The sequence below is a fragment of the Microtus oregoni genome, unplaced genomic scaffold, assembly GCF_018167655.1.
Source record: "Microtus oregoni isolate MIOR12 unplaced genomic scaffold, Mior012 000046F_ref0000063, whole genome shotgun sequence".
NCBI lineage: Eukaryota > Metazoa > Chordata > Mammalia > Rodentia > Cricetidae > Microtus > Microtus oregoni.
This window is the reverse complement of record NW_024543220.1, coordinates 16968845-16986816: the sequence shown is the minus strand read 5'-3', so window position 1 is coordinate 16986816 and position 17972 is coordinate 16968845. Positions and strand designations below refer to the sequence as shown.

Genomic DNA, 17972 nt, shown 5'->3' with positions numbered 1-17972 from the left:
CACATCTCTCTCTGTGGGTGTCTGGGGAGGAGCATGGAGAACTGTGAATTGGAATTTGATGTTGTGCAAGCAGATATGGTATCAGGTTCCCAAGGTGAGCTTTCTAGAAGGTTTGTCAATAGGAAACCCAGAATTCAGAGAGAGAGGAGTGTTAGAGAAACAAAGTTGAGCATCACTGGAAAGCATGTGGGATTTGAAGACTTGCCATGGGTGAGGCGGTCACCTAAGGAGAAAAGGGAAGAGAAGGACACCGGGACAGAGGCAAGCGCATGGAAGAGGACCAGTGAGGAGGACATGCTGCAGAAGCTATGGAACAGGTCTTCACGATCATCTTCCAGGGATGGGAGGTGGGGGTTAGCTATATCAGAGAACTAAGTAAGAACTGAGCAATAACAGTGTGGAGATCAGTGGTGACCTTGAGAGGTACTATGTGAGGGAGAGAAGAGACAGCAGTGTGACTGGCAGTTAAAGGGGCAGTGTGAGGCAGAGCAGGAATGTGGCAACAGCAGCCAATCCCTAGAGTATTCTAGAAAGAAGCAAAGGCAGGCAGGATCTGGACATGAATTGGGGCTCTGGAGGATGGCTTTTCACCTTTTCCCTGTTTTCTCAAAGTTTGGAAGCACAAGGCTCAGGCTGCTGCTGGACCAGACTCTTGATGGGTGTTCATGGTGGTCTTGGAAGTGGCCAGTGATCCCAGAGGAGGATGACTGTACAGGTGTGCTCTGAGAGCTTGGCTGTTGTCTGGAAGTCCTGGTGGGAACAAGTGTGGTTGCAGTTCAAACACATGACCTTGTCTCAGGTGAAGGAGAAGGCCTGCTGGATTCCTTCAAGATAGTTTTAAGTATTAAATACATTGAATGGTTGAAAAAAATCATAAACTATTACTAATGTGTGGACAGAGAATTTTTTGGTGATTGTGAAGAATTTTTATTATACATTCATTGCATATTCTCAATTAAGTTAATTTACTTGTGATTTGGAATATGAAATCTAATATATAGAATATGTGCATAGAAATAGGATTCTCATTAAATTAATTCATATTTTATTTAAATGCTTTGTGCAGATTGATTTATTATTTCCATATTAGAGTCCTGCTGGTCCTTCTCATATGCCCTGTGCATCCTGCTGCTTGCCTCTTACTGGACACTGGGGCTAGGATTCTCAGGCTTTCCCCGTGACAGCCTTCCTGAGAAACTTCTTAACATTGCTTGTTGACTTCTAGTAACAAAGGAAGACAGTCATCTGTCATCCCACCATCTCAGAACAGTCATAGCTTGAGTCAGATTAACATTCATCTTTTGCATTATTATGGTTGCAGTTATTCAGACCTGAGTCTTACATTATTTCCTTATCTTCCAGGTTCTTATATTGGCTAATAATTTTTTCATTTTATATAATTTTCTTTATTATTATTATTTGATTTTAAATTCTATTAAACTTTTTAAATGATTTATTGTTATTTTTTAATATAATAGAGGAGACCTCAGTTTCCCCTCCCTTCTCTCCTCCCAGCCCCTCCACTGCACCTCCCCTCTTTCCACCTCCATCCACTCCTCTTCCATTTCTATTCAGAGAAGGGCAGGCCTCCCATGGATATCAACCAAACATGGCATACCAAGTTGCAGTAAAACTAGGCACCTCCCTTCATATTAAGGCTGGACAAGGCAACCCAGTAGGAAGAAAGGGTCTAAAGAGCAGGTAGCAGAGTCAGAAACAGCTTAGGAGTCCCTCAAGAAGACCAAGCTACACAGCTGTCATACATGTATAGGGCCTGGATCAATTCCATGGAGGTTCCCTGGTTGTCGGTTCAGTCTCTGTGAGCTCCAGTGAACTAGGTTAGTTGATTCTGTGGGTTTTCTTGTGTCTTTGACTCCTACAATCCTTCCTCCCCATCTTTTGCATCTTTTCCTAAGTTCCTCCTAATGTTTGTCTGTGGGTCTCTACATCTGTTTGCATCAGTTGCTGGATGAAGCTTCTCTAATGACAATTGGACTAGGCTCCAATCTATGAGTATAGCAGAATATCATTAGGCATCATTACATTGCCGTTTTTTTGCCAGTCATGTTTGGTTCTCTCCTAGGTCTCTAGGCTGTCCTGCCTCTGGGTCCTGGTGTGCCAGGCAGTGTCAGGGATGGGATCCCTCTTATGGAATGGTCTCAGGCTGGACCAGTCATTGGTTGGCCACTCCCACGATTTCTGTGCCACCTATTTTACCTCAGCATATCTTGTAGTCAGGACAAATTGTAGGTCAAAAGTTATATGTCTGGGTTGGTGACCCAGTCTCTTCACTGGAAATCTTGCCTGATTACGAGAGATGGCCAGTTCAAGCTATATCTTACCTGTTGCTAGGCATCTTAGCTGAAGTCATTCTTGTAGATTCCTGGGAGTGTCCATTGCACTAGGTTTCTACCTCACCCTGAAATGGCTTCCTTTTCCAGTTGTCTCTTCCAGTACTCTGCCCCTCCATAATCTCCCTCCACCTAGTCCCTTTTGTTCCCATTTCTACCCATCCCCAGTCTACCTTTAAAATCTATTTTTCCTTTCCTGGGAAGATCCAAGTGTCCTCCCTTTAGCTCTCCTTGTTACTTAGGTTCTCTAGGTCTGCAGATTGTAGCATGGTTATCCTTTACTTTATGGCTAATAGCCACTTATAAGTAAGTACATACCACATTTGTCTTTTTGGGCCTGAGTTATCATCCAATTGCCTGTAAATTTCATGATGTCTTATTTGTTTGTTTGTTGGTTGGTTGGTTTTTGGTTTTTTGAGAGAGGGTTTCTCTATATAACAGCCCTGGCTGTCCTGGAACTCGAACTTTATAGACCAAGCTGGCCTTGAACTCACAGAGATCCTCCTGTCCCTGCCTTCTCGAGTGCTGGGATTGAAGTCATGGGCCACCACAACTGGCAATGATGTCATTTTTTTTAAACAGATGAGTAATACTCCATTGTGTAAATGTACCACATTTTCTTTATCCATTCTTTAGTTGAAAGACATCTAGGTTGTTTGTAGTTCCTAGCTGTTACAAGTAAAATTGCTATGAACATGGTTGAACAAATGTCCTTGTGGTATGCTGGACCATCCTTGGGGTATATACCCAAGAGTAGTTATAGCTGAGGTAGATTGTTTCCCAGTTTTTTGAGAAACCACCATTTGATTTCCAAAATGGCTGTACAAGTTTACACTCTCACCAGCTATAAGTTCGAGACCAGCCTGGTCTACAGATCTACTACAGGCTCTGTTAGTCGAGTCACAAGACCTTGACTTCTTTTTAAATTAGCTCAGCTATCCCAGTCTTTTGCCTTTCCAATAAACTCAAGAACAGCTTATTGATTTTAAAACTTTATTATTTATTTTACGTTATGGGTTTATGTGTATCTGCATACCATGTGTCTGCCTGGTGCCTGCAGAGGCTAGTAGGGTACATTGGAGTCCCTGGAACTGTAGTTACAGACATTGCCAGCCACCATATGGGTGCTGGGAATTGAACCTAGATCCTCTGTAAGAGCAACCAGTGTTCTTAACTGCTAAACCATCTCTCTAGCTCTGGTTTGTTGATTTTTTTACAAAAATGTTTACTGTGACTTTGGTTGGAATCACATTGAGTATGTTGGTAAAGTTGAAGGTCTGACATTGTAAGCCTCTCGAGACTTCTTATCTATAAATGTTACTATGTGTTGGTTGGCTTGGTCCTCAGTGGGTGACACTACCTGGAGATGAAGGAAACTTAGGAGATGGGGCCAAGTTGAAAGAAGTAGGTCACTTCAGGGAGCTTGCTTTTGAAGGAGACTGTGGAACTTTGGCCCCTTCCTTTTCCTCCCTTCATTTCCTGTCCAGAGTCAGGTGAGCTGCTTCTCCTACCATGCACTTTCACTATGAACTGTTACCTCATCATAGGCCCCGAAACAACCAGTCCAAACTGCCAGTGAGCCTCGTGTGAGTTTCTGCTGAGTCTCAACATAGGACGTGTCTTCATTTCATTGCCTCTGGTCCTTACTTTGGTGTCATGAGGGTTTTATCTTTTGAAGCTTCCAAACATTCTATGCGATGTTTTGCCCAAATTTTATAACCTTTTGTCATCGTTAGTGGTCTTCCTTTAAAAATTTGATTTCCAGTGCTTTTTATTGTCAATATGTGAATAAAATTAATAATCTTTATGTGCTGACTTTGTAGTCCTGAAACCTCATAAAACTCAGTTCCAGTGGCTTTTGTATCTTTTGAGATGTTCTATACAGGCAGTCACATCATGTGGAAATAGAGACAGTTTCAGTTCTTCCTTTTCAATCTGCATGTCTCTGTCACAGAGGTTCAAATCTCTAATGTGATTTGGAAGGACGTTGTAAGGATGGTGTCCTTGCATCTTAGAGAAGCATTTGGTCTAACATTATGTGTGATATTGGCCACCTGGTTTTGTAGTATGGTTCAGAATATTTCACTCTGTTCTTGATTTGATGAACATTTTTATAATAAAATAAATATTAAATTTACCAAAGGACTTGTCAGCATCTGGTTGAAAAATAAGTATTCTTTACTCTAAGATACAAGAAATATTGGCATAATTAAATGCTGAGCCCATTTAGCATTCCCAGAATGCTAATACATATTAGTTTTGAAGTATTGTCTCTATATATTCCTGGTTCTGATTTGCTAATATTTTGTTCAGGATTTTCACAAAAGATGTGGGTCTGCTATTTACTCATAAATGTCCTTGCTTAAAAAGTTGAGATTTGTTCCTTTTTTTCTTTCTTCTGTAAAAAAAAAAAAGTGTGTGTGGCAGCGGGGTGGGGGGTTGTGCACCTGAGTGCAGTGTCCACAAAGTCCAAAGGGGTGGGATCTTCTGGAATTGGAGTTATAGATGGTTGTGAACCAGTTAATGGGTGCTGAGAACCAAACTCGAGTCCTGGAAAAGCATTGAACACTCTTAACTGCTGAGCCAGTCTCTCTAGTTCCATCTATTTTCTAGAAAGCCTATATAGAATTACTATTCTTTTAAAATGTGTGATAGGACTTATAAATGAAGTCATCTGTGTCTGGGTTCTTATTCATTATTTAAACATCTTTAGCTGCAAATTCAATTTTCTTAGTAGATGTAGGATTAATTTAGGTTATTCAATCTAAAGAAAAAAATCAGTGTACTTTGAAAGTTTTTTTCTTATAGACAATTTATTCATTCCTCCAATTTTTAAAATTATGGGCAGAAAATTGTTTATATCCCTTCTGATTCCTTTACTATTTGTAGAATTTGAAGTTAAAGCTATTGCCTTATTCTTGATACTTATTTCTGACTTCTCCCCCTTTCCACTAGTCTGACTAGAGTTTGACTAGTTTTAGAAATTACTTTTTAAATGACAAGCTTTTGCTTTTACTTATTTTTTCTCCTCTTGAATTAATTTTATTTATTTATCTTTTTGTTTTTCATTTGGTGGTCTTTGAGACAAGAAACTCACTGTGTCTCCTAGGCTATCCTAGGAATTAAAGTTCAGTTTTGCCTTAAACTCACAGTGGTACTCTTGCCTTAGCTGTGAAGTTGCGGGCATTGAGCCACCATGCCCAGCATCTTTATTCTCAACTGTATTGATTTCTACATGTATCTGTATTATTTTTACCTTTACATGTTTTGGTTTATTTTTCCCTCCTCAGTTTTAAAGGTTAAAGCAAAGATATCTAGAAATGATTCTATCTTTAATATCTATACTTAGAAGTATGGTGTTTGAAGATTTTTAAAGATGTTTTTATGTTCTTGGTTATAGAACTCTATATATTTCCAGCTTAATCTCTGTGATCACAGTATATACTTCGGAGTCATTAAATTATTTTGAGATTTGCTCTGTGACCCTGAATAGGTGTTTCTACTGGTGCTGTCCCACAGGTCCTAGGGAAGAATCTCTTATGCTAATTTTGGGTGTAGTGTCATCTAAATGGCAGAGAAAGTAGGATGGTAGCATTGTTTAGAAATTCTATCTCCTGCCATGTGTGATGACCCTCAATCCTAGTTGATCTCCGGGAGTTTGAGGCCAGCCTGGTCTACAAAGTGTGAGTTTCAGGACAGCCAGGGCTTTCTATCCCCTTATTATTTTGTTTCATCTTAAAAACAAACAAACAAACAAACAAAGAAGCCAATGATAGAATAGTGTAAAGTTCCCAGATTTGGTTTTGACTGTTGATTTTCCCTGGGCACTTTGCCCCATGTGCCTTATCACTGGACACTCTGTTGTTAAGTACATACATATTCAAGAGTGTTAAATCTCTGAATGCATTGAACTCATAATTATTCAATAACCACTTCATTCTTTTTTGTTTTTGTTTTTCAAGACAGGGTTTCTCTGTAGCTTTGGAGCTTGTCCTGGAACTAGCTCTTGTAGACCAGGCTGGCTCACAGAGATCCACCTGCCTCTGCCTCCCGAGTGCTGGGATTAAAGGTGTGTGCCACCACTGCCCGGTCCTCTCTTCATTCTTGATACTTCTTGTTTTGAAATACTAGATACTGGTGGCCATGTCACAGGAACAGCAAATGGCAGTTGAAGTTCATGATGTCCGCCCACAGGAGGAAAACTCTGCTCAGTGATCCTCGTTAAGCAAGGTTGCCGGGCTGCAGCCCCCCGAAAGTCTTTTGCTTCTGCTGTGCCTTTATGTGTTACTGCTACAATCTTTCCCTGCTATCTGGCATGGTGTGAGTGATGTGGAGAGAGACCATTTTTAATCTGTGGATTGTCAAGAAGATGACCCATCCCTAAACTGTACTGTCTAATTGACAATTATAATGATAGCTTATACAGAGTTTTGATGAATAAAAATATATATAAGGGGCCGGGCGGTGGTGGCGCACGCCTTTAATCCCAGCACTCGGGAGGCAGAGGCAGGCGGATCTCTGTGAGTTCGAGACCAGCCTGGTCTACAAGAGCTAGTTCCAGGACAGGCTCCAAAACCACAGAGAAACCCTGTCTCGAAAAACCAAAAAAAAAAAAAAAAATATATATATATATATATATATATATATATATATATATATATATGGATATGTTTCACAGCTAAGGCCTATGAGTTCCACTTAAGGAGCTGTTTTAGATCAGGGCTCTGGTTAACAATCAAAGCAAACATTTGAATTTCCCCAGGAGCCAGGCTGGTTCTAATTTTCTTAATGCTGAAAAGACTCAGTCACAGATTTCAGTGTGTACCATTAACAGAAACAAAGCTTTAAAATTACTTTAAGTCAGACCAGAGGCTTTGCTAATGGTTTGTAAGATAATCAGTCCCAGAAGATCAATCTTAAAGTTTATAAAGACATATAGCTGAGCTGTCTGATTTGTTGGCCAGGATTGAAAGAGCAAAGCAACCCGATTGCTACATTTACTCTCCTTACTAGGTCTGGTTGATAACCTAGGGCAATGATTAATTCTGCACAGATTTCTGACCTCAATTTTTTGATATGGGTGTGTACCCTGAAGACTGAAAGTTCAGCCAACTCAACGTTTTTATAGTAGAGAACCAAGGTCTAGAAACAGAAACAGCTTTTGTTCAGAAACACTTCAGGGAAACAGATTCTAACTGTTAAGAATAATTTGACTCTATAGCCCCATGAAAGGACCAGAAGTTTCTTTTTGTGGTCAAGGGTTACACACAGGGCAGAAAGTACATTTTGATATTTAAAGCGCTATAATGTCACAATGTCTTGGGAGTGCCAACTCGAGCTGAAGCTAAGAGATTTACCATATCTCAGGAATGTTGATTTGAGCCCACATTAGAGGATTTATGACATACCAGTGTCTCCTGTGTCTGAAACTTAGCACTTTCTGGACACTTTGGGGTCTGAGAAAATACAGAATTTACAACTCCTGAATACAAGGTGTTAGTTATAATGTTTATATAGGATATCAGTGCACAGTTTTCTCATTTTCACTAGTTTAGGTTAATGATTCTTAAAATTCCTTATAAGATTACCTCTCAGGATAGATAATAAAGTGACTGATTCTTTATAGTCACGATGTGCAGTCTGCCAATAAAAGAAAAAAAATGCTCCTTTCTTGCTCTGTGACAGTTACTCATATTTATTGCATGTGAGTTGTCAGGCTATTCTTTTTCATCTATAATCATTCATTTGAGAAATGGAGTGTACTTCATTTGTTACTCCTGCATTGCCTGAAAAATTTCTGTGAGGTGTGTAAGCTGTGGAGAAAGAGAGAATGGAGGAGAATAAAAAAAGGAACCATCAAGAGAGTGTGTGAATGTTTTTTTCCCCTAACAAAGTCTCAGCTTTTCAGTTTGTGCCAACGCTGTGGATTTTCCCTTCGAGCCCTATGCAGCCTGGAGGCTGGTCCCCCAGACTGCAGTAACAAATGAAGACTATGATACTAACAGAAGCACCATACCTTTCTTGCAGCTAGTGTTTGCATGACACAGTTTTGTTACTTAAACATTGTATATTGATTTTTGAGACAGGCTGTCTCATCCTGTGCCCAAGCTGGGCTGGGACTTGTTTCCTGCCTTGGTCTTCTCATAGCTGTTGTTACAGGTGAGACTCCAGTTCTTTTGACTCTTGTGTTCATCTCTAGAAAGCATCTAGAGACTTTGTTCCCTATGCAGAGTGTGCTCTGCCTGTTGTGCTTATGTGATTTCTAAAAACTCTAAAAATTCATCTTTATTACTGTGTATACGTGTGCTTGCTTGTCTGCGTATGTAGTGTCCGTGGAGGCCATAGAGGGCACTAGCTTCATACTGTTTCTTTTAATGTTACTATTAGATAGCTTAACAATTAAGAATACTTACTGCTCTTGTAAAAAGTCTGAGTTCAGTTCCATTACTTATATATCAGGTGACTCATAACAGCCTTTAATTGCTATTCCAGGGGATCTGACACCTTTTTCTGACCTATATGGGCACCTACACACACATGGCACAACATACATATAAGTAAAAATAAAATCTTGAAGGTAACCATTGAAGTACAGAAGGGAAGAACCATGGGTAATTGACTTCTGGAGCAGAAATATCAGTGTTCTTCAGATGTAGCCCCTGAGAAGTTACCACGCTTCCCTGGGTAGCCCCACATTGCACACATATTGTTATTCTTTTTTAAAGATTCAAGGGTGGACTGGGGGAAGGCCAGTCCCAAGGCCAGTCCCACGAGGGGCAACCAGTCCCACTCCCACGAGTGGTACAAGCGGGTGACCTGAGGCCTCAGTGGGTCACCTTGGTGGGTGAAAGACAGACAGATACATCATGCAGAGAGGCAAGTTTATTTAGTGAGTTATGGAGGGGAAAGGAGAAAAGGGAGAGGGAGAGAGGTAAAGAGTGGAGAGAGAATAAGGAGCAGAAGTTACCTCTTCAGGAAAGAGAAGGAAAGAAAGAGAGCATAGGCTGGAGGAGGCAGGCTATCTGCTTCCCTTGGTGGAAGGGGATGAGTTAGGAGAGGGCGGGCTTGTTTCTTAAAGGGACAGGATACCCAGGTGACAGACTAGGCCAGTAGCTCATAACATGCCCATCTCTTTCTTATAATAAAAAGGTGGGAAGTTAGGCACAAAAGGTTAAAGGAATTGGGACGGCGGATTCTCAAGACTGCTTCCTGCTTATTTGTGGGCGTTATCTTCCCAGTGGAACCTGAGAAAGCTGTGTGCTGGCCACATCCTGGGGTAGCTGGTTGCTTTACTCCTGTCCAGGGTTTGTTGTATGGAACTGTCCAGTGTCTCTTGGACCTGGCAAGGTGTTGGCAGAACAGAGGACAAAGTTAAGTTTAGGAAGATTAAAAAAAAAAAAAAATTCAGGACCAGGGAATTGATTGGGGTGTATCTGACCTGTTTAAGGTGTATCCTTCAGTTTGGCTCCCTGGAACTCACAAGAATTCTTTAGGTTTATGAAAACATAAGTTTTAGACATATACGTTGTATAAACAGTAGCATATTTATGTCAGAATGACTGTGACAAATGTTTTTGCACAATGAAAAGTACTTTTTTTTTTTTTTTTTTAATATTTATTTATTTATTATGTATACAATATTCTGTCTGCGTGTATGGCCAGAAGAGGGCACCAGACCCCATTACAGATGGTTGTGAGCCACCATGTGGTTGCTGGGAATTGAACTCAGGACCTTTGGAAGAGCAGGCAATGCTCTTAACCTCTGAGCCATCTCTCCAGCCCCCTGAAAAGTACTTTTAAGACTATGAAAGGGAGCATAAGAGAGAGATTTGATAACTTGCATTTGTCCTCACACCTTTATAACTTGTAGTACACGCCTTAATAACTTGTATTTGTGTTTTACTGAAATTTATTTGGTGAGGTTGTCCTTTTAAGCAAACAAAACCTCTCAGCTGTCAAACTTCATCAGAGATCTTTGAGAAGGAAAAAATTTTATTTACATTATTGATTAGAAAACAGCAGAGAACTTATGGCTACCTAGATCCCCTCCTTAGGGTCCTCCATAGACGTTGAGGGTTATATTTGCCTTTTGAAGTTTAGTGCAGGGTCTGCCCGGTTTTAGATGATCTTGTGGGTTAGAAATCTATATCTATAGGAAGACAAGCCTACCTTTACCTGAGCAGCTAGGCTGTCAATTCCAGTGATTCTGTCCAAGCCTGGAGATCTTTAGTTTAGATGAAAGACAGTTTTGCCCAGTGTTCTGTCTTCTTTGCCTGCTTTGGAGGAAACAGAGTCTGCGAGGTAAGTCACCTGTTAATGGCAAGTTTAAGAAGATAAAAAACAAATTTCAGGACCAGGGAATTGAGAGGGGTGTACCTGACCTGTTTAAGGTGGATCCTTCAGTTTGGCTCCCTGGAACTCACAAGAATTCTTTGGGTTTGTGAAAATGTAAGTTCCTCAGGAGGGAACCGGTGGAGGCCCTTGCTTATCTAAATGCCTTACCTTGGGAAAAGGACTTGTGGGAAGCAGATACTGACTCTTAAGATTTCTTAGTCTTACTAGGTGGACCTGTTCTCCTCAGAATGCCCCCAAAAGGGACTTCTTACCCTTTTCCCGTGACACCTTATCCTTCTGATCATTCAGTACTGATTAACAGAACTCTTACCTTTAACAACCTCAGGCTTTGCATCAGAATCATAGGCATTTCATCCTTGTGTCTAGTCAATCCCTGACATTCCTGCTAACATTCCTGTTCTTGGTGTAATTAGGAGGAATTACATAGTGAAATTTCTGGTTCTGTGGTGTCAGGGATTTTTTCCCCCAAAGAAGTATATTGTTAAGGGAGGCTACCGTTATATACACTTTTATCCTCTACCAAAAGCCCACCCCCACAAAATTTCCCAGAGGGAAATACTGAGAATCATTAGAAATGAAAATAAAAAGGTACTGGAGAAGTATGGTCTGCAGTGTTAAAATGCTAGAATGTTGTCAAACAGCAATAGTCACCATGTCCCTTCCTCTTGACCCACAAGGCCCTCTTCTACTGCATACTCAATAAAATAAACAAATACGTGAACAGATGAATGAAAGAAGAATTTTTAAAAAAGGAAAGAAAGAAAGGTCCTTTGGAAGGCTTGTACTGATAAGAAAGAGGTGCTGATTGTAAGCTCCTTATACAGTCCTCAGCCCACAGGGTATCCACCAGAGAGAAACTGTTAGAATTTATCCTGGTTAAAGATTATTTTGATTTGGGCTATTGTTTTGGTGTATTTTTCAGAGGTGGTTCTACCATAAACAGGGCTACCAGGTTCTGTAACTCCTGTGCAACATTCAGATGGAAAGCAAAGGAATACAGTGTGGTGCTTGTAGCCTTGTGTGCGGTTGTTTGAATGAGAATGACCCCCACAGGCTCCCACATTGGATTCATTCCCAGGTGGTGGACTGGTGATGGAGATCTGTCTATCTGTTGTTTTCATTGGTTAATTAATAAAGAAAATGCTTGGCCTGATAGGTCAGAACATAGGTGGGTGGAGTAGACAGAACAGAATGCTGGGAAGAAGGGAAGTGAACCAGATGCAATGGAGCTAGCCGCTAGGTCAGACAGGCTGAATCTTTCCAAGTAAGCCACCACCTCGTGGTGCTACACAGATTATTAGAAATGGGTTAATCAAGATATGAGAGTTAGCCAATAAGAGGCTACAGATAATGGGCCAGGCAGTATTTAAAAGAATACAGTTTCTGTGTAATTATTTGGGTGTAAAGCTAGCCCGGTGGCAGGACGCAGCCTACCGCTCCTACTACAGACTGGGAAGGATCAGCAGGCGTTTCCTCTTGGAGGAGCCTCTCATTGGTCTAAAGCCCATTCCTTGTGAATAGGATGTGAGCTCTTAGCTATTGCAACAGCACTATGCCTGTCTGCCTGCCGAGCTTCCTCCCGTGATGGTCCTGGAATAACCTCTGAAACTGTAAGCAAGTTAAATGCTTTCTTTTATAAGTAGTCTTGGTCATGGTGTCTCTTCACAACAATAGAATAGTAACAAAGACACTGTGATATTGTCCATCTCAAAGACCCTGTGTATGAGTGTTTGTCTGCATGTATGTATGTGCACCAGATATGTGACTGGTACCTGTGGAGGTCAGAGGAAAGTATTGGATCCCCTGGAATTGGAGTTATGGATGGTTTGAAACAACCATGTGGGTTCTGGGAATTGAAACCAGGTCCTCTGAAAAATAAAGTGCTCTTAACTGCTGAGCAATCTCTCTATGCTTTAGTGTTTTAAATGATATAGTCATGACATTTGAAGATGGCTGCTTATTAAAGGCTGTGATTATGTTCAGTCATGAACATAGAAAGCTATGCTTTCTGTTTCTGGACTAGCCCACAGCTTCCTCAACTGTCAGACCTGTCATTCAGAAAGACCCCCTTTAGGTTGACTTTCTGAAGAGGCTTTTTGATTTTAACCAGCAGCATCTCCTCTCCCCAGATCCAGATGCAGAAGTGTGCCTTCATGCCTTGCGACTTATCCAATCTGTGGTTCTAGAACCAGAGGTCTTCTCCAAGTTGGCTCTGGAACTCCGAAGCTCCTTACCCCTACAGCGCATCCTGGCCATGTCCAAGAGCCGCAACTCCCACTTGCAGACTGCTGCCCAGGAGCTCCTGGAAGACCTCCGTGCCCTGGACTGCAGTGTTTAAATGCACTTGACCAACAGGGGCTTGGTGAAAATGCCAGTGGCCCTTTCCCTCTCCAGGCCCTTTACCGTTGTGTTCACAACTAGATGGCACTGTGTGTCATGTGTTAGCCATTGAAGGCCTTGACTGACTTGAGATGGACATGATGGGTAAGGTAAGCATCGTGCATTTCCATCCTGAGAGGTCACACTTGTTAGATACTTGGTTATGATTAATCTTGCCAGAGCAATAACCAAAAAAGGTTGTATTCTCCAGTAAGAAGTCCTCTCTGGACACCTGGAAACTCTTCCAGAGCTTTCTCAGAGTAGCTTCTTGCTGCCCTAGAGGCTGCCCACACCAATAGGGTCACTGTAAAGATGGGACCAAGTAGTCAGTGTTTCCCAGAAGCATTTCAGTAATAGTTCATCCTCTTTTTCTAGTACCCATAACCCCTACTACACAGGCTTACTTTGTAACCTTTTGATGAACCTGTTACTTCACATGACACTGGACACTTGAACTCTGTTTTGGTGCTTCTTTTATTTTTGAATAAAGTTGAGTCAATATTAGCTATTACATTGTAAAATACAATCTTGCAGTTAGGAAGTTGGTGTCCTTTGTATATTAACAATGTCATTTGTATAGCAAAACACACTTTCCTTACTTTGTTCTGGCCCTTTGTGAACTTAAAACAAGTATAGGAAAATTACCTCAAGATAAGAAAGACAAAAAGTAAATTACATTAAGCCATCTACCTGCCTCTGCACTCCTGTGGTATGTGTGTGTGTGTGTGTCTGTGTATCTGTGCAGCCATCACACTAGCTTATGTTCTGAGACACTGGCAGAGACATAAGAAAACATGCTGTACCTGTCACAGACAGAGAAGTGTGTGAGAGAATTCCATTTAAGTCAGCATACATCATTCTTTCTCTGGGTTGCTTCCTTGAAGGCAGGGCAAGTTACTGCAGGACATTGAGCTTGGCCCCTGTAAGGGAAGATGTGAATCTCTGTGTCCCCATGCAGTGGCAGCCTCAGCACACATGTTGAGCTGTTTCTATGTGTGTGGTGTTGTAGAATGACTTCATTGTCTTTTAAAAGAATATGTTCTTTATGTTGAACAAAGAACTCAGAGAAAGGTATGGCTACTTGGATCTCACAAGGCAGCCTTTTGTGGAGCACTAACTCAGCAGAGCCAGGGAGATACAAAGCAGCTTAAGATTCATGGAGGGAGATGTGGGTCTTTCTGTGCTTGGTGGCTCTGTAGGTCCGGTTCCAATTAAAAATGAATGAGTACAGCTGGGCGGCCATGCCCTTAATTCCAGAACTCAGAAGGCAGAGGCAGGCTGATCTCTGTGAGTTAGAGGTCAGCCTGGTCTACAGAGTGAGTTCCAGGACAGGCTCCCAAGCTACACAGACAAAACCTGTCTGGAAAAAACAAACAATAACAAAAACAAAGCCAAAAAGTAAAAAATAAGTACACACCTCAGAATGGCATTCCCTTCTTTCTGCTTGCTACTCATCCTAGCAGGAGGAAGCTGTTGTGATTGACTTATGCTTCTTTCGCGATTGCTGAGATTGCTCTACCAAAAAAAGTCTAGCTTTCTGTAGATAAGAAGAAACTGCCAGCCCTATGAATACCATGTGGGTTGGTAGTTATTAGATGGTCATGAGGGTAAGGACTTGATCATTTCTACTCTTCTGAGGTAGGTTCTAGGCAAATGTTCCAGGCAGATTCTCCTAGAATTGCTGTGACATGTTTCCTTTGTGAGTACCATAGGGTGTGCCAAAGGGCCCAGGCAATCGTCCCTGCCCTCCACTACAAGGCCAGCAGGAAAGCATGGCTTCCTTGATTTTTTTTCTGTATCTAGTAAATTGTAGAAAACCCACTTAACTACAAAATAAAAAATATACATTGAAGCATATACGTTGCAGGGACTAAACCCTTGTGCATTTAAAATCCAGAGCTCTTCTTCCTTGGTACCATCAGCTTTTATGAGGAGGTGAGAAACCTGGCAGAGAAATCCAGGCTGTACCGACTCCTGCCCACTGAACCTCTCTGGCTCTGTTCTTAGCACCAGCCTAGGCATCTGCTCCGTCAGGTCTGATTGATCCTGGGTAATGCACAGAGCCATGCGAGGTCTCTGGGGATGGCTTTAGAGACCTGTCTCTTCTCTTCATGGGATAGTCTGAAATCGGCCTGGTGTGAGAGCGTTCTAGTGACAGAGATATGCAGCTCATGTACCGGAAGCTAAAGCATAGAATAACAAGTTTGTGGCCAGAAGAAAAGAATCATGCCAAGGCTGCAAGTCAGTCCATGGCCAAGGAGCAATGTGAAAAAGGTTATAGATTGCCTGCTACACCTGTTCTTCCAGGCCTGCTGTGTGCTGCTGTGACATTATACAGAATGGGAAGGATTGGCAAGTATCTTAAGGAGTCATTATTTTATATCTTTCCATGGCGTAGCTGCTTCAAGTGTCCCAGAAGGGTTTATTTGACCCATGATGATCCCAAGTAAGATCCTAGGGTATCATGGAATGTAGTGTCAGACTCAGCATCCTACCAAGACAGCTGTAAAGATGGTGGGGATCCACTGAATGGTCCTTAGATACTTTTCTCAGTTCAAGCTGGGGGAGTGGTGAGGGCAAAAAACAGTTGGGATAGCCAGCCCCACAAATGTCGCAACTGTCCCATCTCTGAGACTCGGCTGGTTCTGTTCTAAACACGTTCACTTTTGGATTTATCTGGGGATTTAGGATAAGAAGTTAAAGTGTGCTATACAGTAAAAACTGTCTTTGTGATTTTTTTACAAAGTTTTCAAAGCCACAAAATAAATTTAACATAAAATCTTACCATTGTAAGTATAGAATTCAGCAGTATATCCATCACCACCCTCTGTTTCCACGACTTTGTTCTTAACTTAGGTTGAAAGATCCAGTAACTAACTCCCACTCCCCAAGCCTCTCTCTCCTAGCTTTTGGTGTTCCTGTTCTGTTGTTGTGTCTGTGGGTTTAGCTGAAACATTTGTCCCATTTGGTCTGGCTTATTTCCTCTGCATAACGTCAGGGTTCGTGTTTGTCTAGCATTTGTCAGAACCTCACTCTTGTAATGGTGATACAGCCATGTTTATATGACCGCAATGTATGTGTACAAAGGTCTGCTTGAGTTTCTGCTTTTGATTCTTTGGGCATATTCTTTTTCATTCATTCATTCATTTATTGTGTTTTGGGGTAGGGTTTCTCTGTGTAGCCTTGGTGGTCCTGGAACTCGCTCTGTAGACCAGTCTGGCCTAAAACTCACAGAGAACCGCCTGCCTCTGCCTCCGGAGTGCTGGGATTAAAGGCCTGTGCCACCACTGCCCAACTCTTTGGGTGTATTTTTAGTAGTGAAATTGTTGGACCATGTGGTAACACTGTGTTTAATTGTTTTTGCTTGCATATGCATATGTAGTCACACATGCATGTATATGTGTGTTCAAGTGCATGTGTGAATTTAGAGGTCTAAAGTTGATGTCGGATGTTTCCCTTAGTCTTTACTACATATGAGGTGATGTATGTATGTATGTATATATATATACCAAACCTGGATTTCCTGATTCCAGCTAGTCTAGCTAGCCAGCTTGCCATGGGGATCCCCTGACTTTCCTTGCTGAGTGATAAGTATTACAGTAGCTGCCACACCACCTGACTTTTTTTATGGGTTATAAGGATCCAGGTTTTGGTCCTCACATTTTCATGGCAAATTTTTATCCCCGGAGCCATCTTCTCAGTCCATTCCATGGTCAACTTTTTGATGAATTGCCAAACTGTTGTCCACAGAGCAACTGCACCAATCTCCGTTCTCACCAGCTGCAATGCAGGGAGTCCTCATCTACCCCCTCTTTGCCAACACCTTCCCTTTTCTGTCTTACTGAGAGACCATTGATGATAGATAGTAGCTGTGAGCCTGGTCCCACGGTGACCACATTTGTTTTCATCTCTGATGGCGAGTGCTGCCTCTAGTGGCCATTGACGTGGCTGCTGGGGAGAGGAGTCTGTTGAGGTCCATGAGATGGTTTGGGGGCTTTTTTTGTTGCAGAGCTGAAGAAGTTTTTGTGTTTAGGATTCTTCATCAGACTCAGAATTGCAAGTGCTCACCGTCACTTTGTGGGGCGTCTTCACTGTTTGTGGTGTCCTCTGACACGGAGGAGTTGTTCATTTTGATTGCATGCAGCTTTCATTTCTTTCCTTGCTTTACATTCAGTGTCATAACTAAGAAATCAGCAAGTCTGCACTCATGAAGGCAGCCTCTGCTTTCATTTGACACCTGTGGTTTTCTCTATTTGGTTTAGATCTTTCATACACTTGGGTTTTGGGGTTTGTTTTTTTTTTTTTTTTTTTTTTTTTTTGAGATGAGGGTCTCACTGTGTTGTCCAGTGTTGCTTTTGCTTAGACTTAAGCAGTCTTCCTGCCTCAACCTCTTGAGTAGCTGAGGAACCTGACCTGTCACCACTTCCAGCTCATGCATTTTTACATATAGTACAAGGCAAAGGTCTGGGTGTGTAGATATCCACTTTTCCAAATACCATCTGTTGAATTTTATGATTGTCATTTTAACATGTCATCACAAATGTCATTTTCAGAACTTAGAAAGTGATGTATGTTTTTTTAATTCGGCTTCATGAGTAGCTCTTGTTCTAAGGATTATGCCCAGGGGGGCTCCCTGACTTGTCTTGTTCTCCACAAAGATGAGTCTAAAGTTCCTAGAACACACCTGGCACGTGACTGGCAGTTGAAAATGTGATGCCTACTCACATAGTCTAACGTGGTTTTTTTATTGAAGGCATTTTTATAGCTCCATCTTTATGCAGAATATTTCTGTACATGTCCGTGAAGAAAATTCCGGGCAGCAGGAAGAGGCAGAAGGCCAGAGAATACTCATCCAGGGCCCACAGGTAGGGCGACTTGAGTGCAGCT

General features: G+C 41.7%; 1 protein-coding gene across 1 annotated transcript in view; it reads left to right on the top strand.

Moving 5' to 3' along the window:
• LOC121435517 (heat shock transcription factor 2 binding protein) overlaps positions 1-13611 on the top strand; it is a 78468-nt gene extending 64857 nt beyond the window's left edge. Inside the window, exon 8 of the mRNA XM_041634910.1 lies at positions 12836-13611. Coding sequence (XP_041490844.1) covers positions 12836-13044 — 209 coding nt within the window. The 3' untranslated portion in view covers positions 13045-13611. The remainder of the gene's footprint in view (positions 1-12835) is intronic.
• The last annotated feature ends 4361 nt before the right edge of the window (positions 13612-17972 follow it).